Genomic DNA, 21762 nt, shown 5'->3' on the forward strand with positions numbered 1-21762 from the left:
GCGGGCAGAGCCCGGTTTAAACTTACTCTAAGGGCTGAGAGGCAGGCAACACTCACGCTGGCCCGTAGCCTTCCCCCAGGACCCATTAAACTACATACAAGACGTTGAAGCAAGAGTGGACAACCCATGCATGTGTCTTTATCCCACTCTAAACTCTGAATTTCCCGCATAGTATGAGACTAATGTGATCCCTCTTCGAAGCTCTTAGGAACACACTTAGGAGGCCTGAGCTTCCCAATGAAGGAAAGCTCTAAAATAGAAAAGGAAAATGACTTCATCTAAGATAAGAGTCCTCATATTCTGGGACCAGGCTTTGGGTAACCTGAAGAGTCTGAAGATATTAGAACTGAAATCAGGCCTGAAGGAGACTTGTAAAATGGAGGCAAGGAAGAATAAGGTGATTACACATCCCCACCAATCCCCGTTGAGGGTTTGTTTTGAAACCCAAGTAAGATTATGCTTGGGGTAAACCAGAACTAATATTTATCAAGTATTCACTATTTCATGATACTGTTATGCCTTATTAGTATTATTTCATGTGACCATAATAACTGTGAACTCGATTCTAATATCCCCATTTTACAGATAAGAAAATGTAGTTTCTATGAGAATGAATAACCCAGTAAGTCAAGGTCACCCAAGCTATTGAGCTTTGAAACAGGGTTTTGACAGAGGCAGTTTGATTTCAGGGTCCATGTTCTTAACCATGATGCTATGCAGTATTTTTTGAACATAATGGATTCTGACGTTATGGAATTTGAAACTCCCAAGTAGGAAACGGCTATATTAATAAGGAATTTGGGAAAATATGTTGTCAATGACCACAAAGGGAAGTTGAAATATCAGGTAAGTCACTTAGGGTGCTCTCCTCAGCTGCCTGGGCATCTCTTTTTGGCTGGATGTTGTGACTGACAAAACATGGTCATTCCTGTGGATCTCCCAGTGGTAGTCCTTGTTTTATTCTTCCCTTTTTTTCTTTCCTTTTTTATTGTGTCTGTTCTGATGTCCTTGAAGGTAAAGCCACCTCTGTGGATCAATCTCTAAGGTCATAGATGGACCTTTCTGTGATGGTGACGTTCTGCTCTGTCCCCTGCCAGCAGCCACTAGCCTCACATGGCTTGGCAGCACTTGAAATATGGCTAATGTGACTGAGGAGTGCTTTTTAAATATTTAATAAAAATTCTAATTAGTTAAAATTGACATTTAAATAGCCATATGTGGCTAGTGGCTATGGTATTGTATTATCGTGGGCCTATAGGGTGTTCTGTGATTTATGTACCTCAGGACAGAGCCCTGTTAGAACTTTGTGTTTCAAAGCGAATGTTCCTCTGAATCACCCTGGGCAAAGCTGTACATTGCTCTGGGGCAGCGATCCCTGAGTCTCTCCTCTCTAGGGTCTTTCACGAGGTGCTGCTTGATGTCCCTTGCCACTCAGAGATCACTTCCACCAGCTGCTCTCCATGTTCAGGGCAAAACTCTGGAGTGAAATAGGCTCCCGCAGCCAGTTCCTAGGGGGTGGGAAGTTGTGAGCAAGAGAACCCTGGATCCAGGCCCACGGCATACTAGCACGGACTTGATCCGGGATGGTCCCTCTGGGGACTGCCAAAGACTCCCACTCTGTGTCAACAGACACTACAGGTTCCTCGCCAGCTGGGGCTCAGCAAGGCTCAGGATAACATGACATCACAGATAGCTTTGTGATCCTGCTCCAGGAAGGACTGCCTTTCTTCACAGGGCTGTCATCCTGGTTGATGTTCTGGTTATCTATTGCTCTATTAACAAACCACCCAAAATTAATAGCTTTAAAGTCATTTTGCTCAGAAATCTCCAGCTTGGGCAAAGTTCAATGGTGAAAACTTATTTCTGCTTTATGAGGGCCAGGGTTCTTGGTGGGTGCCTCTCCACGGGCTGCTTGGGCTCTCTTATAGCATGTGACTGGGTTTAAAAGAAAGCATCAAAAGTGATGAAATATTCTGGTGGTCCAGTGGTTAGTTAGGACCCTGCGCTTCCACTGCTGGTGACCTGGGTTTGATCCCTAGTCAGGGAACTAAGATCCTGCAAGCTGAGTCTGCGGCCAATAAACCCTCAAAATGGCAAAATGAGAGATGCATTTCTTAAGCTCTGGGCCTAAAAACTGGATTAGTGCCACTTCTGCCCAACCCTATTGGTTCAAGGAACCACAGAGTCCAGATTCAAGCAGAAGGGACACATCCTACCTTTTGATGGGAGTAGTTTCAGAGAATCTGAGCTGCACTTCCAGAGGAAGTCCTGACAGGTGTCATGTCATTTCCTTCCAAGGTTCAGTTCAGATAAAACCAGATTGGAACTTAGTCTAATGGGGGAGACAGATAATAATCAAATAAACACCCCAATAAATCCCAATTTAAGTCATTATTCAAGCAAGAAAAAGAGGAATGAGAGTAATTTAAAAGGAGATTTAGCCCAGCCTGGATGTCAGGGAAGGCTGTAAGGAAAAGATGTTTGAGCTGAATGAAACCTATTAAGGTAACCAGGAAGCACTTAACAAAGGCGGGCAGGGGCAGGGAGGTGGGAAAGGGTGCCAGAAAGAGGGAAATGTGAATACAAAGTCCCTCGGGAAGAAGGTTGGCAGAGTGTAGTAACTAAAAGGTTAGTATGGCAGAAAAGAAAACAATATACAGGACATGCTAGGATAGAGGCCAGAAACTTGGTAGAGCCTTGTTAAGCATTAGGCCATGCGGAAGACTTTACTGATTCTTATTATGAGGGCAAAAGAAAGCTACTGAAATATTTTAAGCAAGAGGGTGTTATGCTGTAATTTATGCTTTGAAAATATGTCTCTGGTTGCAGCAAGGTGTACAGATTGGAGGGGACCCTGAGTAGATGGACAGAGACTACTTATACTTAGGCAACTACTGCAGTGGTTTCTGTCAAAATGGATGGTAGTTGGGGAGTCAGATGGTAGCAGAGGAGACAGAGTAGATGGATTTGGGATGTCCTGGAGGACTTAACAATGGAAGGGATATGGGGAAAGGGAGCCGAGCTGTTTGGTTTTCTGCTGCTGCTCCTGCTAAGTTGCTTCAGTGTGTCCGACTCTGTGCGACCCCATAGACGGCAGCCCACCAGGCTCCCCCGTCCCTGGGATTCTCCAGGCAAGAACACTGGAGTGGGTTGCCATTTCCTTCTCCAATGCATGAAAGTGAAAGGTGAAAGTGAAGTCGCTCAGTCGTGTCCGACTCCTAGCGACCCCATGGACTGCAGCCTAGCAGGCTCCTCCGTCCATAGGATTTTCCAGGCAAGAGTACTGGAATGGGGTGCCACTGCCTTCTCCGTTCTACTGCTGCAGACTACCACAAAATGTAATGCCTTAAAACAGTAGCCAGTGTATTACTTGCTCAAGATTCTGCAGTTTGAACTGGGCTTGGTATGCAGCTCATTTCTGCTGTGATCATCAGCAGGGGTGGCATAACCAGTTTGGCTCAGATGATACGTGTCTGGGTTCAGTTCTTGCTGCCAGGTCAGTTGTTTGGTTCTCCTCTGGATGGCTTCTCCATGCAGTTAGCTTAGTGGTCTCAGGGTGGTAGGACTTAAATGAAAGCTACTGGTTTTGCCACATTCTATTGGTTAAAGATCAAGGCCAGCCCAGGTCAGAAAGAGGACTACACAAGGTCATGAATATTAGGTGTGATCCATTGGAGGATACCAAATTTAAAAGTCTACCACACAGAGTCTTCTCGGTTTCTGACTTTTTTCTTGGATGGATGGTGGTGCTATTCATGGAAATGGGAGCGTTTCAATGGTGTTGGTTCCATCCCCATTTTTAATCACTGCACTCTGTAAGAAGGATGATTACATTTCAAGTCTCTTTTCCCTCAGAATTGTTTTCATTGATCCTTCATCCTGGATTAAGTCCCATTGTTACAGATTCCTTTGATCCCCCCTTTGACATTCATCCCACTGGGGAGCATTGTCTAATTGGCCTCCCTATTAGACGAGAGCTCCAGGAGCCGTGGTGCTGGCTTTCACTGTTTCCTGATCTTCATCCCAAAAGCTCAGCCCACCTGGCACATAGTGAGTTCTCCATCTTTGCTGAATTGAGTAATCTTAATCTTTCTTCACATGAAAGGTATTACTATTATATTAACAATGTCCTGTATTTCTAAGCCATGACTAACCTAACAGGACCATGAGGAACAAAACCAGCAAGGAACTGGGATAACACCTGATGTTCTAAGTAGATTTTATGTATCTGTTGGTTGTAATAAGCTGTAGCTGCTGATATCCGATGGAAAACAAATACTGAATTGGTGGTGTCACCAATGCTATCTATTGTTCTAAACACCAATAATTCCATTGATGTATGAGGGAACACTGGAGCAGAGGTAAAGAGCTCTGGTCTAGTCTAGTCCTAAGTGGCTCCAAGGAGTCAGGAAATATGCAGGACCTAAGAGTGCCATGGGCAAAGGTAAAAGAACAAAGGAAAAATATAAAGCCATTCTTTTAATATAAAATCATTTAATTTCTTTGTTAAAATACACTCAGTCCAGATGCTGTGGATCAGGTGACCAGATTTTTCAGGATTTTCACTCCATCATAAGCTGATTCCATCTGTGTCAAACCTGGTTCTGGTCACAGAATATTCACATCTTTAATTACAAATACTCAATGTGATGCAAATGATGTAATCAATATCTAACACATAGGTATATAGTTTCTCAGTGGTCACTGCACGAGGTATCAACAATGCAGGCTCAAAAAATAAGATGTATAGTAAGTTGGTCCTTTCCAAAAATATATTAGGACACTAAGCTTACACCTTAAATGAATAAAAAATAAATACTAATTAAGCGCTAGCTCCTATGAGGAACAGTGCATGCAGACAGCAAACTTGCATGTGTGGCCAATTCATAACAGAAAGCTCTGGAATCCCAACAGTGTCTCCTCACAAAGCCAGTCCTGAGTGTGAGGACATAAATGAGAATGACACATAGCTTGGCCAGGCTGCTGGATTCCACATGGGGTTTGGAGTTCAGCATAATTTCTAACAGTTTCCAACAGAAAGAATAGCAATGGTGTTTTCTTACTGGTCACTTTTCCCAAACTGTGAGGCCTAGAGCTGATCAAGGAAGTTCAGAAGCCTTCTAGTTTGAGCAGATGAACCCCAGGGTTGCTAACCTGAGGACACAGATGCCTTCAAATTGTGCTGCCCTTTGTAATGAGATGGGTTTTTATCCCACCCTCCTCACTGCTGATCATGTACTGCAGAAGGCACTTCCATTCTTTTGAGAGCTTCGGTTTCTGCTTGAGCCTCAAGCCCTACTTCTTAGCCCCGTCGCCAGTCTGCATTCATGCTCATAAAAATAGTCGAGAGCTGCATGCCAAGTTCTGACAGCAAGAATAAGCCATAACTAGAAAGTTTATATATGATAAAACCTTCCAAATGATGTAGGCAAGAGGAAAACGCTTATTTTGCCACCATGCAAACAACCCATCTAAAAATGCAACCCAGGAAATTATAGTTTAACAATATTCTGGACAGTACCAAATAGATTAAACTATCCTTCAATCCAAAGCACATACTATCCCCTTGAGGAAAACCAGATGTGAGTGTTGTTGTCTATTTGGTAATAAATAAAACGGTACCATCAGTGCTATAAAAACAGACAATAGACCTGACATCTAATGAAGTGAGTTAGTATTGCCTCTATTTAGTATCATCACAGATAACTCATCTCTGCCATGAAATCCATAAAATGTGTGACTACTATTCATGGGCACCTAGAGCAGGGACTTTTAACCTGTCAAGTCAGTTTAATTATGGCCCATTTTCTAGCAGAGGTTGGGGCTGGGGAGAGTAGAGCTTTAATTTTTAAACATATAGGAAAACAACCTTCTACAGCCCATCTGGCTCACAGGCACATTTTACCATGTAAATCCCTTCAATTACTCCAGGGGGAACAAGGAAGTCCCCCCAAACCCAGAAGATAAGACCTAGTTGGGTGACAAAAATTTGGCCATCTCTGGAGCTGCTGTCCCTCCCTGGAACTGAGCAGGTGTCCCCTACCAGCCACCAAAGCCCCACTCTCTACCTCTGCACTCATCTCCTGACCCTGTGGGATGCTCCCAGGTGGACCCATACTAAATACGTCTGCTTAAACAGCTTAAATGGCTCTGCCACTGAAAGAAGAAACTCTACTTTGGAAATGAGTTTTAATGTAGACTCTCCTTGCAACAGGAACTTTTCTTCCATCCTGAAAAAAACATGGAGTGTTGACTACAGTCACCTACTGATCCTTCTAGGTTCAGATTCATGATACAATCTGGGCAACTCAATCCTGTAGCTCACCTCCACAGGAAGTCCCAGAACCACACAGCCCATGCGATGGCTTCCCTCTTCCTTGTCACCAGTGGGAAGAGTTGCCTCTTTTTGTTTGGTATGATAAGTGGTGTAGTGAGGTGTGCTGAGTGGATGCAGAACTGCCATAGAAAGGATACCAGGTCCCAGGCTGGGAGGTGGTGCAGGAGGGGCATCCTTGGGAAAGCTTCTGCTTTTACCAATATGGTTAGAATCACCTGAGCAAGGGGGATGTGCACTCACTTTGTACTTGATAATCAGCCTACCATCTAGCTCTGCCACAACCAGTTGTGTGACCCAGGTCAACCATGTAGCCTCTGTGGGCGGATGGTCTCATCCATACCAGGCACTTAACAGACATTGACTACATGAGAAAAGCATCTCCTACCAACGCCAGATCCCGCCAGGCCCCAAGCCACAGACTAAGGGTCTTTCCTCTCTATCTCTAGGTCTGAGCAGCCTGGCTGGGTGGGAATGCCTCCTCTTAGGTCTGACCACTGTACCTCTATGGGGTATACGGACTCAGCTCAGTGTGATGCTGCAAGGAAAAATGACAAAGAACATTCTCCGGGTTCTATGATGGACTAGGGAAACTGCACTGAACAGCTGATGACTCAGACTTGCTTTTTACCTTTACCCCTGGCCCCTGTTTGTGTGTGTCCATTGAACTGTTTACTCAGTAACTGTTAATTTCTGGGCCCTCTGTAAGAGAGAGGGTTAAGAAAGTAAAAGGAGCTGAAATCAGGTAGTTTGCTAATGCCAGTAACTGAACAGAGATTAGGCAAATGGAAAACTGTGGACAACAGTTTGCGTTTCTCTGCATTCCCCTTTGAAAATGGAAAGCTAAGTGGTTACAACAGCTGGATCTGGTGGAGAGGTGACTCTAACAGCAGGAGAGGTATAATTCTCGTTGCACATTGTAAACAACCAATGTTAAGCTGCTTTGGCTAAGCCTAGGAATGACTGGGTATTGAGACTTCACTGAAGAAGGAAGAAAATAGGAATCTGCTCTGGGATGCCGTGAACTACATTCCTAGAGGCAGGTAGGTACGGCTCAGGGGGCTGCATCTAACGCTTGGCCGTGAATTTAGATGACCTGCCCCTTGTTCCTGAAGCCAATCCCCAGGAAGGATTCTGTGATGACAAGTCTGGCTCCATGCTGAAGCGCCTCCAACTCTGCCCACCAAACAAAGTTAGCAAATTGTGAAATGTTCATCATTTCCTAATTTTGTATTATAAAATGGAATTAGGAACATAAACAGTAACATGTAGCAAAACCCCGAGCCTGCGTAGGACTATCGGCCTCTCAGCCACCTCTGCGTAGGCCAATAAGTTTGGAAAGTTTTTCACAGTTTTCAAGTTTCAGCGATTCTGCTTTCTGTTTCAATCGTTCATCTCTGTATAATCCTGCCAAATTGGTCAACTCCGACTCTGAAAGATAAAAGACGTAACCAATTCATCAAGAGAGTTGAGCTCCTTTGTTTCACTTCAATACTTCTGGAAGCAAAGCTCCTTTTACTTTAATGCTTTTTCTTTCAATTAAGTTTAAGAAAAAAACTCATTTACTCGAGAAACATGTATCAGGAAGCTATACCACACCAGGTGCTGAGGATTAAGGGACACCTGTGATCCTGGAGTCCGACAGTATCTGTGCTCCATTACAAAAGCACCGGACTTAGTTCTTATCAATAGAACATTTGGCACCAGACTTAGGAAACCTGCACGTGTGCAGTAAGAGGAGACTCTGTTTCAAGGCTTTCCTACGAATGGTATTCAAGTGGCAGTTGGGAGAGAATGGAGTCCGATCGCCTGTTCCTGTCATCTGAAACAAAGGCAGCTGCTTCACCCTTCCTGAGTCGCTGGAGCATAACTCACATGCGCTGCTGGACACAGAGCCCTCCTCTGGGGGCCTGCCTGCTCTAGGTGCCCAGGCTGCTGGCTGCATCCTTCATGCCCTCACCACATGGGGGGCCCCTAACTCAAAGGGCAAAGGCAGCTGGATTCTTTTAAAAGTGAAATCATCTGGATCTGGTGACCTCTATCTCCTTGACGAAATATATTTCATTTTCTCCTCATAGTGGAGAAGGTCATTCTATTTTCAACCAGAATATAATCTCTGCTGTCCTCCTGGACTCAGCAGCGGTTTGGCTACCTCTCTTTTTTATTCTTTTGTATAGTTTCAGAGACACTCTGAGGAAGGAATGCCTGAAGAGAACCTCTAGAGACATGATGTGTATTAACAGGAAGGCATGCTTGGAGGGCCTGTGTAGCTTCAACAGCAGACAGCTACTCAGTGTTTAAAGGCCCACACTTGTGAAAATGCTATTTTAATCATTCTTAAATATGCCTATTCATTCTTAATCACCTTGCTGACAGATTTTGTTTTTCTTTGTGAACGAGAGGCACCTGTCTGATTAATCAGCAAACTGACTGGAAACAGGACTTAATATTTAGCCACGGGGAACAATGAGCATTGGTTTCTGAATAAGTCTCTATCAACACAAAATACTGGCATTTCTGCTCACAATGATTCCGTTTACACCAAGTAAGGCCCAAAGTGCAGATTAAGTGCAGGACTTTAGGGTGAGGGGTGGGGATGCATGAAAACCCACCCTCTACAATAGGGGCTCAGAGCCCGGGCCCTGGCCCAGCAGTTGCTTGGCAAGCAGCAAGTCTCCTAGGCTCCAGAACAATGTGCTTTCACCCCGTGGCGTGGGGCCTGCATTGCGTGCCAGCCAGAGCTTGCCTTGGCATGGGCATCCTCGCGGGTGATGCAGCTTCGTGGAGGATCATGGGGCGCACCCAAATGAGAGTCCTTGCTGCCTTGTTCCACCCAGAGCTGGGCACTGACTCCATTTGTCTGGCTGCTTTGGCATGTGGGAAACCTGTTCAAGAGGACTCTGTGGTCCTCTGGAGTCACAGCTGCACCAGTATGTAGAGCAGATTCTGTGGCTCAGCTTTTCCTTGAAGTGATTTCCTTAGGGTTTTTTGTTACTGACCTTATCCAAATGTCTCACTGCCTGAAATCTCATTCCAGAAAACATTAACGGCTAGTGATTCTTTCTACTTTCTACACTGACAACCACTGTAATAAGCTGATGAAAGAAAACATACGTGCACATATATGAATGCTTTCTCAAAACATGCTCCAAAGGTTTAGAACCCTGCTCCAGAACAATGACCTTGCACAAGGACAGTGTTTCAAGGAACCATGCCCCACACCCCCATGATCATGGTTGGAGAAACTTCTCTCCAGATAGCCACTGAATCCTTTTGTACTTCAATGAACAAAAGCTCAACTCAAAGAATATGTTACTTTTGACAAGTTCTGTTAATATTCAGTACCTTCTAAGGAAAAACAAAATCTTTGGCAGGGGCAGAATCCAGGGAACATTTTTTCCTTCTCTGCATAATGTTTCCCCTGCCCTGAATGCCAGTGTAATAGATGAACCGAGCATTGAGCTTTCAGAGTAACCTGACTTGGGCAAATTGCCAAGAGAAGCAAGTCCCAGAGCCTCCTCTCCCAAAATACTCTGCCCAAAAGCTCAGATGGGAGTCCTGACAGATCCCAACCACCCTCATGATCCAGCCCTGTGAGTCAGAGCTACATCTAGTTGAGCAAGGCCAAGCAAGGTCTGGATTCTGTTAGGATCTGGGCACTTACTATACGCTAGACACTATGCTAAGTGTTACACTCATGTCATCTTCTATAATCCATACAGCCTCTTTGGGAGGAAGTTCATTTTATCCCCATTTCAAAGCCTAAGCTCCTGCCCTCTCTGCTATCCTGCTCCAGAGCATGGACAGTTCTCCTCTGCCAGGCAGGGCTGGGGTCTCAGTCCCGCTCAGCCAGGTCCGGAGGCAGTCCTGCCTTTCATTTCGGTCTGTGCCAGCCCAGGGCCATGGCCACCTCCCCTAGCACTGGCTTTATTATCTAGATGCAGCTGTGAAGGAGTAGACAGGGCAATCAGTGTTTACACTAAAGGAGTACTCAGAAATTCACTCTGATGAAGCATTCTAAGGAAGAGCAGAGAAAAGAAATTAACAAAAGACTTTAAAAGACAATGGCTAACCTTTGCTAAAAGCAGTTTCCATTCGATATTTTGCCAAGACTGAACTTTGTTCTCAAGCAGGTTTATTTTTACAACCTCCATCCATGTGCTAAATTTAACCACGTTGGCTGCACTTGCTGTTGGATCCAGAGGGCAGATGCTGCCTGTTCTCAAATGGCACTTGGGTTGTGTGGAGGCTCTGGACAGCCACCATCCTTAAATGCCAGAAATAGATTTTTAAGGGGTGTGTGCTGATAACCCCCGGTTTGGAACTTGTGGGTACACGTGTCATGCTCACCCACCTGATTATACCTGGAGGGTGCCAAAGCCCTGGAAGCAGGCCTCACGAAGATGGGAACACAAGGCTAGAAGCCGCTTTAGGTGTAATCCTTTCCATGGAAGTGAAAGTGTTAGTTGCTGTGTCCGATTCTTTGTGACCCCATGGAATGTAGCCTGCCAGGCTCCTCTCTCCACGGGATTCTCCTGGCAAGAATACTGGAGTGGGTTGCCATTTCCTTCTCCAGGGGATTCTTCCTGACCCAGGGATCAAAACCGGGTCTCCTGAATTGCAGGTAGAGTCTTTACCGTCTGAGCCACGAGGAAATCCTAACTATGAGCTCTTTGCATAGTTCTAGCCGGTGTGGGTGGGGGGGGAGGGGAGGATTTAAGAAATATATATTTTCATCAATTTCTTGCATAAAGCAATAAATTCAAAACCCTCTCAGGGCCTAAAACAATGGAGACTCTTAGGACATACACTGACCCTCACCTGATTTGGATCAGGCGATCAATTATAATGCCTTTAAGTCTAAGGCCTCTATCTTGCTCTAAAATTATTTCCTGGTTTTTGAAACTAGAAAAACCTAGTTTAACAGTGAGTAGGGTTACTTCCAGACCCCTTGTTTTTTGTTTTTTCAATAAGAAAAGCAATCCCCTCCTCCTGCTGAATTCCCCCTTACATCCAAGTCAATGCCCACTATGCTCCTAAGGCACTCAGAAGTCAGGTGGGCTCCACCCTACAGGAGTAGAGTGTGGATACAAGATCCCTCAGGGCCAGCGTTAGGACACTAGCCCTGCTCAGTGATCCCTAGCCCTCAGCAGTTTCACTTTTTCCAGTCCTGAGAATCCTCTCTTCAAAAGACATTTGTTGAGCATCTGTTCTGAAGCAAAGATTGTGCCAAGGGCTTGGGACACAAAATTAGTAAGACATGGTTCTTGACCTCAGAGAGCCCAGAGTCCAGCAGGGAGGCTGTCATGTACCTAGAGGACACAAACACTGTGAGGATGGTACTGTCTCAGTAGGATGAGTGAAGGGCTTTAAACACACAGAGGAAGCAAAGATTAATTTGGGGTGGGGCTGGGATGCAGATGGGTCAGCAAGCGCTTAGTAGCACTGTGACTGAGGATCTAAATTTATCAGACACTGTTAGATGTTTAATAATACCCAGTGATAAGTTTTTAAAAATGAGTTAAATGAATCGCCAGTTCAGGTTCAATGCAGGATACAGGATGCTTGGGGCTGGTGCACTGGGATGACCCAGAGGGATGGTATAGGGAGGGAGGTGGGAGGGAGGTTCAGGATGGGGAACACATGTATACCTGTGGTGGATTTATGTCGATATATGGTAAAACCAATTTAAAAACAAAAAAAAAATGAGTTAGTTTGCTTTTTAAAAATTAACCAAAGCCAAGTTTTATACAATTACTAATGCCTCTGTGTGTGTGGGGGGGGGGGGGGGGGAATTCAAGTGGGAGGAAAGGGAGCCTGTTGGCCGAGGCAGGGCCGCCTTGTTACAGCACTCCCCATGAATGCTCACTGGAGTCGTAAGCCAAATCGTAAGCCAACACCGTCACCCTCGCTGTCTCCAGACAGGGAAATGGTGTGGAAGGCGTGTTCCAGTAAGACTCACTTTTGTTCTGTGTGGCCACAGCTGATTGGAGGGGAAGAGAAGGGGCACCAGACTCAATAACAACAACCTATCAAACTTTGGTTAGGCTGGATCAGATTTCCCTCTGGGAAATGTGGAATTAGGAAACCATGGACCAAAGCAGCGAGCTACTTAAAGAGGAAGCTTGTGACATAGAAAGGGGCCAATGACTGGTGGGGTTGGGGAAGCTGGGAGAATGAATAGGAGGGTGGCAACCAAAACAAACTAGGGCAAATCAAGGCTGTGAAGGAGAGCCTGAAAAAACGTAGGAAAGCAGTTGGCAAAGAAAGGACAGAAGGCAGATAGGCAGACAGATGTAGCAACTCAGAGACAGACAGACAGGCAACTAGTACTGCCTAAGTCCCTAAAGATTTCAAGCCCTGGCCACACGTATCCTGTTGTAAGCCTCCCTCTTTATCATATTTCTAATATCCTGAATGGGGCTCTGTCCTGTCCGTGTTCACATAAACATGAGTAGCTCAGAAAGAGAGGAGAGATCACTACGCTGGGGATCCCTCAGGGTGGCACCTTGCTTAACAGCCCCTTTTAAGCCTCTTACTTTGTTGTTTCTCCTTCCAGCAACTGGTCTGGATGTAATCAATGTAATCCTTCTCTATCGTCTTCTCCAGGTCACGCAGAGATGCACCTCTGTAGGCCTTGTCAAAGTTTTTATCCACGAAGTAAGGCACCTGTAGGTTCTGGGTTTCTCTAGAAATGGTGTGGCCCAAGGTCCTAAAATAAGGAGAGGCTCAGGTGTGTTTGTTATATTTGGAAATATCACTCTTAGCACTGGCCTCGCTGATATCATCATCACACTCACCTCTTCATAGATGCAGATACCATTTCTAATACAACAACATTCATTATTTCCCAAGCAAAGCAGTAAGTACAATGTTGTCATTGTTGCTACTCTATGAGCATGTTCAAGTGGATTCAGTCTCAGCATATTTACTTTATTCTCTTAAATGAGTCATCTCCCTCTCTTCTTTCTCCCGCTTTAAATTTAAGACATATATCATGTTGGGTTTACATATATTGTGAAATGATTACCACAAGGTCTAACATGTCTAATAGGTAATCTGCTAACATCTGTCTTCTCCTACAGATACAATAAAAAGAAAATAAAGAAGACCAAAAAAAAAAAAGACGAGGATAAAGGAAAAAATTTTTCCTTGTGATGAGAACTCTTATTACTTAGTCTCTTTAACTTTTCTATCATTTCCTATCATACCGCAGTGTTCACTACTGTAACACTGTATTGTATGTGACATACATCATATTTACTAATATTTCTCTTACAACTATTAGTTTGCACCTTTGACCATCTTTCTTCAATTCCCCCTCCCTCTCTCTTCCACGTTTGGTAACCAGAAATTTGATCTCCTTTTCTGAGTTTTTTTTTTAAGATTCCACATATAAGTGATTATATTATACAGTGTTTGCAGTACAGATTATACAGTATTTGTCTTTCTCTGACTTACTTCATTTAGCATAATGCCTTCAGAGTCCCTCAGTGTAGTCAGCAATGCTAGAATTTTCGTTTTTAGGGCTGAATAACATTCCTCTTTGTGTATATATGTGTGTGCGCGTGTGTGTGTAGGCTTTTTCCATGTCATGGCTACTGTAAACATTGTTGCTATGAACATGGAGGTGCAGCTACCTGGATTCACCTTTCTTAGACTGTTTTCTCTGTTAAAAGTAGAATGCTGAAAGTTTAAAAATCAATTTATATATTCTGCAGGACCTGGCATGGCAGCTGGCACAGAGTGGCTACTGGTAAATGTTGGTTGAATGAAATGATCGCTACTGTAAACTATTCACAAATAACTAGACAGTTTATACCAACTTAGTTCCAATTTTTAGGACATGATAAAAAGTACTTCACACATAGCTGTTAGATGAGAACTGCAAAAAACTGAGACAAAAGATTTCAATTATACCTCCAGGCTAACTCTTAGTGATATCACAAAGTCTTTGATGTTCAGAAACTTTAACAGGTCGTGGGTTAACTAAAGTCTAACCATAAGAAAGTATAGGAGGGAGCTCAAATTCCAGTTAAAACAATGTGATGGTACTGTGCAAATCCAAGCTTTGTTCAGACTGAACAAAGTCTATCTTAAAGGAGTTATATTTGACCTTTTCCTAGCTTTTTCCTTTGATCTCTTAGCTCATGGATCTTGCTGGATGTCTAAGAGCTCAGGCCATGATTGCTCTTGCCTCTTTCTGGAAAGCTGAGGGCAGGTTCCTGCCTACCTCACTGGCCTGATGAGAAAGGAGGTGGCAGTAGCATATGGAGAAATATGGGAAGTCAGGAAATCAGAGGGACTCAGGCCAGCGTGACCTGATAGCAATAACCTCTCTCTGAGTCTCAGCTTTCCTCTCTGTAAAATGAAGATATTGATCTAGAATGATAGCCTTAAGGCTATAGTGATCACCAACAAGAGCTCTTCCTCTTAGGTACTATTCCACGACGGAGTCCACATTTGAAAGGTTTTTGTCCGCTAAACTCTAATTGTGAATAATGGCTCATTTCCCATTATTAATTTAAAAAAAATAAACCAGTGATTCTCAAATTTAGTATGGACCAGAATTATCTGGAAGGTTTGTTAAAACTCATATTGCTGGTTCTCACCTCTAGAGTTTCTGATTCAATAGATACAGAGTAAGGCCTAAGAGTTTGCACTTCTAACATGTTGCCATTTAATGCTTGGTCTAGGGATCAAACTTTGAGAACTGATTTAACTGAAATACTTAATTGAAGAAATTTAAAAATTCCTATCAGAGCTCATATTTTTCATGCAATACAAACTTTATAATGATTTCTATATTTTTAGCAAAAGCAAAGAAATGAGATACTATGGTTTGACTGTACAGCCTTATGAATAAAAGTTCTAATCTTGCAGTTTCTTAAATTGGACATAATCACTAGATCTTAGTTACTATGTTCTCAGATTCACAGGGGTGCAGCGATATTTTCACAAGCTCATTAAGGTCCTTTCTAACCCTAACATGGAATGTTAAAGATTTAATCTGAACCTGGAGTTAGTCTGTTAATCCCTCAGAAACCAGCTGTTGCTCTTCTGCAGTTGACCAGATGATGTCGCTGTAGAACAAAACTATCCAGGTCCTGAGTGCATGGGAAACTGCCTGAAGTAATTTTGAGTCTCTGCATTATTACTATCCAGCTGTTCCTTTAAACACAAAACCAGAGTTTTCCACAACGAAAGGTGACATGAAATGTTAGTAATGTACCAGCTTGTTGTTAAGAAAGATTTTTAAGTATTTGACTTACGATTTATAGAATAGACTATATGGGGGATTAGCAGCTAGCAGTTGAGTAATCACAGATATAATCACAATCACCAGAACTGGAAGTAACTGAATAAATGCAGAATATGTAGTCTGAAAAAGAAAAAATATCTGGTGTAAGTGCTCTTCATCAATATAAAGCTTACTGAAAATAGGACAGTTTTCCCAAAGAAAATATGCATTACTAATGCATTGCACATTGCCCAAAGTTTTTCTGAGAAGGTTGTATTTTCTGCTGGGAAGTACCAAACAGCTCCATTCTGTCTGCTGAAAAGGCTGAAGGGGGCCCACCAACAACCTGGACTGACACTCAGGAATCCTGCAGCCTCCTTTTCCAAGACCAATGAAGCAGACACCTGTGCACTAGTCTGCCCAGCCTGTGAACCTCACGAGGTCATGTTATCATGCAGTTCTGTTGCCTTGGCCTCAGCTGAGCAGACTGGGGGACATCTAGCAGACATCTGACCATAGCAGGGATGATCACATTCTCCCTCCTAAGAATCTGGGATTGAGAGTCATCACCATTCACTGCTAGGCAGTCACTTGAAAGGACACATACTCAGAGGCACTGTAGACTGGACACTTGCAAGGGGAAGTAGAAAAGCCAGGCTGCTTAGAGAGAACAAAGCAGATGCAGAGAGTCAGGAAAACTGGAGAGACAGTCTGGCCCCAAGAGTCATGGAGAGCACAGCTGCGTGATGCCTGACAGCACCCCAGTTCCTGGTTCCCATCTGTCACAAGGCCCAGCGTGCTTCCTGCCCTTGAGCTTCATGAGACTCCTTCGATCCCTTAATTTAAACCCCCTTTAGAACTGAATATTATAAAGGGGGTGCCTATTCTCTGCAGTCAAGAAAATCTTTTTCAAGACAGCACCATAGGGGAACAGATTTCCTGGGATAGTCACCAAAGAATGGGTGGGGGAGGGGGTACCATTCTGGCCTATTTGAGCCAGTTATCCAGCTCTTCTTACCATGCTTTCGCTTTCCTAAAGCACACTTTAGCATATATCTCAAGCTGAACTTTAAAAACCTGATCTTACGCCATAATGGTCAGTTTCAGTATGGGCGTTTATGGGCAGCTATTGTCCTGTCCTCCCCAGGTACCTGAGGCTTATGTTCTTCCTCTTCCTTCCGTGTCTGCATTCTTTCATGTCGGTGCCGCCGGCGGTAATAGTGGGTGTCATCTGTCACATTTGAAAACATATGTATATTTCCTGGAAAAGAAAGAAAAATACTTAGCACTCAATATGGCACACACCTCTTCCTTGCCTTTTCCAAGGTCCGTGCTTCCAACTAGGCTCTTTGAGGGTAGGGTATTGTCCCATATTACCCAATAGAAAAATAAGACACTAGGTATATCAAGTGAACCAGCTGAAAATGGGACATGCTAAGCTCTCTCACCCTTATTTAAACAGTCCTTTGTAACTAGTGAGTGAGAGAAACCCAAGAGGCAGAGAAAGAAACAGCACCAGGGCCATGAATCCTGTCTGACATGCTCTTATCTGCCTTCTTGCCCAATATCAGATTACGTCACTAGTATCTTTAATAGCAACACCACAAAATTCAATTTACTTCCAATTCTCTGGGGGTATTTTTCTAACCTTTATATAAGTGCTAGTTTACAATAATTATAATAAAGGAATTTTGCTTCTAATTTATAAAACACTTAAAAAATATCCAATCCTTACAGCAGCCCTGTGAGGTTGGTATTATCAGCCCCATTTTTTGGTAAGGAAACAAGATCAGAAGGACTAAGTAAAAATCATACATAGTTGGAGGCTGGAGACGACTTCAACCTCAGCTTATCTGATTCCAAAGTCTTGTTGTTTCTACCATACCATGGCCCCTCTATCCAGATCCTGAAAATATATATGACTGTTTTTGGCCACACCACATGGCATATGGGATCTTAGCTCTCCGACCAGGGATCAAACCTGAGCCCCTTGCAGAAGTGCAGAGTCTTAACCGCTGGACCGCCAGGAAAGTTCCTAAGACTTTTTAAATGAAAAAAGTTGGGATACTAACCTGTAGGAAAATGTCCTCCAAAGAAGACATTGAACAGCTCTTCTGGAGTGATGTCGGTTTCAAAGTCCCTGTAATAATTATAAGGTCTGGCTCGAGGGGCAGTGAAAGTCACCTGTTCATCCCCATATTCATCATAGCGGAGTCTCTTGTCAGGATTGCTCAGGACTGCAAAGGCATTTCCTATTGCTGCAACAAAAACGAAAAGCACCAGAGTACACAGTCTGTTGCAGCTGAGGGTAATCACAGTAGTAGCAGTGAAGAAGAGCCCAGAGTAGCAGTGAAGAGTTGGTGCTGGACAACTTCACAGTGACCCAAAGAGAGGTCACTGGGCCTGGAAAGTTCACCGAAGTGCTTGCCCTTGAAATCTTCCCAAGATCTAGTTTGATAAGCCTTAAACAACACTGGAGTCAGGATAAACTTAGAAGTACTGTTCTCCCTCAACAAAAATGTGTTATTTTACTTGAGAGCAATAGTTCATGATCAGAAACAGTTTATACATAAGCAATGGTATTCTAACATGAAGTCACATACAGTCTCCTGAATAAAATAATAAATAAAAAGCCTCCTACTTGGTTAAAAGCAAAATCCTCAGTCATCAGTCTTATTTCAGCTTACTTTAAAACATAGTTTTTAGAAATTAGGAAATGTATCTCCAGGGAATTCCCTGGTCATCCAGTGGTTAGAACCTGTGCTTACACTACTGAGGGTCCAGGTTCATTCCCTGGTTGGGGAACTAAGATCCCACAAGCCAATCATCGTGGCTTAAAAAAACAACAAAAAAAATATGTCCAGTGCCTCAGTAAGGGATCAAAGTCTGAATAGACTACATAAGCATACCATCACTTCTCCTTGTGCACAAATGTGCAAACTTTGTCCAATTTCATTTAAACATACAGTCAGTTCCACCAATCAAAGAATCACCAATCAAAGAAATCTTAAAAAAAAATCTTTTAAGTCATTCCCACCTGCCTATCTTTAATTCAGTCAACACTATCAGAAACATAGTCACAAAGAGCATTTCCTTGTGAGTCTTCTAGTCAGGGAACTGTATTAAGTATTTATAGCAATAAAACAGTTAAGCAGAATAAAAAAAAACAAACAGAAAAACCTAAACAGAGTTGTTTAAACATTCACATCCCTTGAAATCTGGCAGATTTCTTAGAGAAATGGCATTAGTCTGTGACATACTCTACACGAAGGTATGGGGAGAATGTGGTTTATCTGTTTCCTTATAGAAACTGTGGGGAGAATGAGATTCACAAAGGCACATCAACAAAGGTAGCTTGTCCTCTAACGTAAATGCTGACTTAAAAAAAATGTCTCAGATCTATCATTTTTGTTACTTTTTCTTTTTTACAAACATTTATTTATTTGGCTGTGCTGCATCTTAGTTGGGGCATTAGGGATCTTTAATCTTTCAGTTGTAGCACGTGGGATCCAGTTCCCTGACCAGGGATCGAACCTGGGTCCCCTGCATTGCAAGCACCAAGTCTTAGCCACTAGACCACCAGAGAAGTCCCTACTCTTCCTTTTGAAAAATTCAAATCTCCAGAAAAGTTGAAAAAAATAGTACAATAAACACCTTTACCCTTATTCATCAATGTTAGTATTTTACCACTTGGCTTTTCTCAATGCTCTACACATACATGCATATATATATAATATGTATTCATTTCTTCTTGCTGAATCACTTGGAAGTAGGCTGAAGATATTATGATACTTCACTCCTAAATATTTTAGCATACATCTCTGAAGAAGAAAGATACTCTCCTACATGATCAAAATATCATATTACAGTTAAGAAAATTAACACCAATTCATTATCACCCAGTAAATCCATTCAGGGTTAATGTACTGCCCTTGGTTTCACATCTCTAGTTTCTTTTCATCTGGAACAGTCTCCCCACCTTTTTTGCTTTTCTTTTATTGAATTTTTTGAAGAGTAGTTCAGTGTTCTTTGTAGAATGTTCCATATTTTGATTGTTTCCTCTTTATTAGATACAGGTTAAACATTCTGGCAAGAATACCACATAGTATTACAACATGTAATGTTAAATTGTTCTAGTAATGGTGATGATAAATTAGATCACTTGCTTAAAGTAGTAACAGCTAGCTATCTCCATTACTTAGAAAAATTTCCTGTGCAGTCTGGGCTTCCCAAGTGGCTCAGTAGTAAAGAATCTACCTGCCAATGTAGCAGACTGGGGTTATCCCTGGGTTGGGAAGATTCCTTGGAGAAGGAAATGGCAACCCACTCCAGTATTCTTGCCTGGGAAATCCCACAGACAGAGGAGCCTGGCGGGCTACATTCCATGGGGTCACAAGAGAGTCAGGCATGATTTAGCAACTAAATAACAACAAAATCAGTAAGTATTATGTGGGGTGATACTTTGACATTATGTGAATATTCTATTCAACAACAACCTATTACACAATGGTTTTAGCATCCACTGATAATCCTTTCCTGAATCAATGACATGCCTCAGGGTGAAGCTCTTTAGTAAAATTTTTTTAATGTATTGGATCCAAAATATTTTTTGAGAATATGTTTCTGAAAGTATCACAGAAATCAATGGAAAAAGCTTTGATCTGTAACTATGTTTTTGCTCTTTACAAAGTCTCATAAAGCCTTTTTATACTAACCACATGTTTATAATGCAGGTTTCATGAACAAAGAGTTTCATGGTCAAAGAAGTTTTGAAACGCTATCTAGGCCCTGCCTGCAAGTGGCTATCAACCTTTAAGTTCCACAAGAGGAATCATATCAGTTTTACTTACCCTGGCACCTGACACATAGATCTTCAATAAATATTTGCTGAATCAAAGAATAAAAGGTTCTGTAAGGTATTACAGAGAAACCTTTTTTTTTTTTTCCCAAAAGAAATTAAGGAGAGAGCTATGCTAATAATCACTATTTAAGAGGTGTGGCAGGAAAAAACAAGACCCTGCTGGTAGCCTTAGAAAACAATTACAAGGGAGGCTGGAAACAACTTGCTGTGACCAAACATCACAAGGAGGGCATAATTAAGCATTAGTTTAGGATCAGACCTTTGAAAGCATCTGTTGCTCCAGGAGCACAGTTCTTGTCAGGATGAAATTTCAGGGCAAGTTTTCTGTAAGCTTTCTTAAGCTCTTCATCACTAGCATCTCGTGAAACTCCCAGAATTTCATAGTAATTTCTGCATTTCTTGATCCTAAAAACACAAATCAGAAACATTTTTGGGGTATGTCTACAAAGGTCCCTTTTGTACAATTAACTGCAAAATAGTAAATCAATATTCAATCTGTGAGATCCAAAGCAGAAAGAAAGAGAGAAAACTGGTGAACACATTAATGAATCATTCAGTTCACTAACAATGTCCTCCTCCCAGTGACAGCTTAATTCCTTTCAAAGTATTTTTACATCTAGTATTTTATTCTTTCTATATCCCTGTAAGTGAGTAGAACAAGTATACTAATCCTTATATTAAGGCCCAATCTAAGGTCCTCAAAGTTGAACCACAGGACAGCAAAGGCAGAAGAAATACCCTAACCATTTTTTTAAATGTATCTCTTTTTATGGCTATCTTTTTAAACTTTGTTTTAAAAAGTTATAAAGGCACCTTACCTACTTCCTGAGAAATCTGTACGCAGGTCAAGAAGCAACAGTTAGAACTGGACATGGAGCAACAAACTAGTTCCAAATTGGGAAAAGAGTACGTCAAGGTTGTATATTGTCACCCTGTTTATTTAACTTATATGCAGAGTGTATCATGCAAAATACCAGGCTGGATGAGGCACAAGCTGGAATCAAGCTTGCCTGGAGAAATATCAATAACCCTTATGGCAGAAAGTGAAGAAGAACTAAAGAGCCTATTGATGAAAGTAAAAGAAAAGAGCGAAAAAGTTGGCTTAAAAATCAACATTCAGAAAACTAAGATCATGGGATCCAGTCCCATCACTTCATGGCAAATAGATGGGGAAACAATGGAAATAGTGAGACTTTATTTTTGGGGGCTCCAAATTCACTGCAGATGGTGACTGCAGCCATGAAATTAAAAGATGTTTGCTCCTTGGAAGAAAAGTTATGACCAACCTAGACAGCATATTAAAGAGCAGAAACAACAAAATTCTGT

General features: G+C 42.5%; 1 protein-coding gene across 1 annotated transcript in view; it reads right to left on the reverse strand.

The window, feature by feature from the left end:
* Positions 1–4487: 4487 nt before the first annotated feature.
* The window catches only part of DNAJC18 (DnaJ heat shock protein family (Hsp40) member C18), a 29181-nt gene continuing 11906 nt past the window's right edge, over positions 4488–21762 (reverse strand). The window contains exons 3-8 of the mRNA XM_052642455.1: positions 20696–20841; positions 17648–17833; positions 16727–16836; positions 15607–15716; positions 12874–13046; positions 4488–7765 (exon numbers count right to left, since the gene is read on the reverse strand). Coding sequence (XP_052498415.1) covers positions 7641–7765; positions 12874–13046; positions 15607–15716; positions 16727–16836; positions 17648–17833; positions 20696–20841 — 850 coding nt within the window. The 3' untranslated portion in view covers positions 4488–7640. The remainder of the gene's footprint in view (positions 7766–12873; positions 13047–15606; positions 15717–16726; positions 16837–17647; positions 17834–20695; positions 20842–21762) is intronic.

Source organism: Budorcas taxicolor, chromosome 7, assembly GCF_023091745.1.
Source record: "Budorcas taxicolor isolate Tak-1 chromosome 7, Takin1.1, whole genome shotgun sequence".
In the NCBI taxonomy this organism is placed as follows: Eukaryota; Metazoa; Chordata; class Mammalia; order Artiodactyla; family Bovidae; genus Budorcas; species Budorcas taxicolor.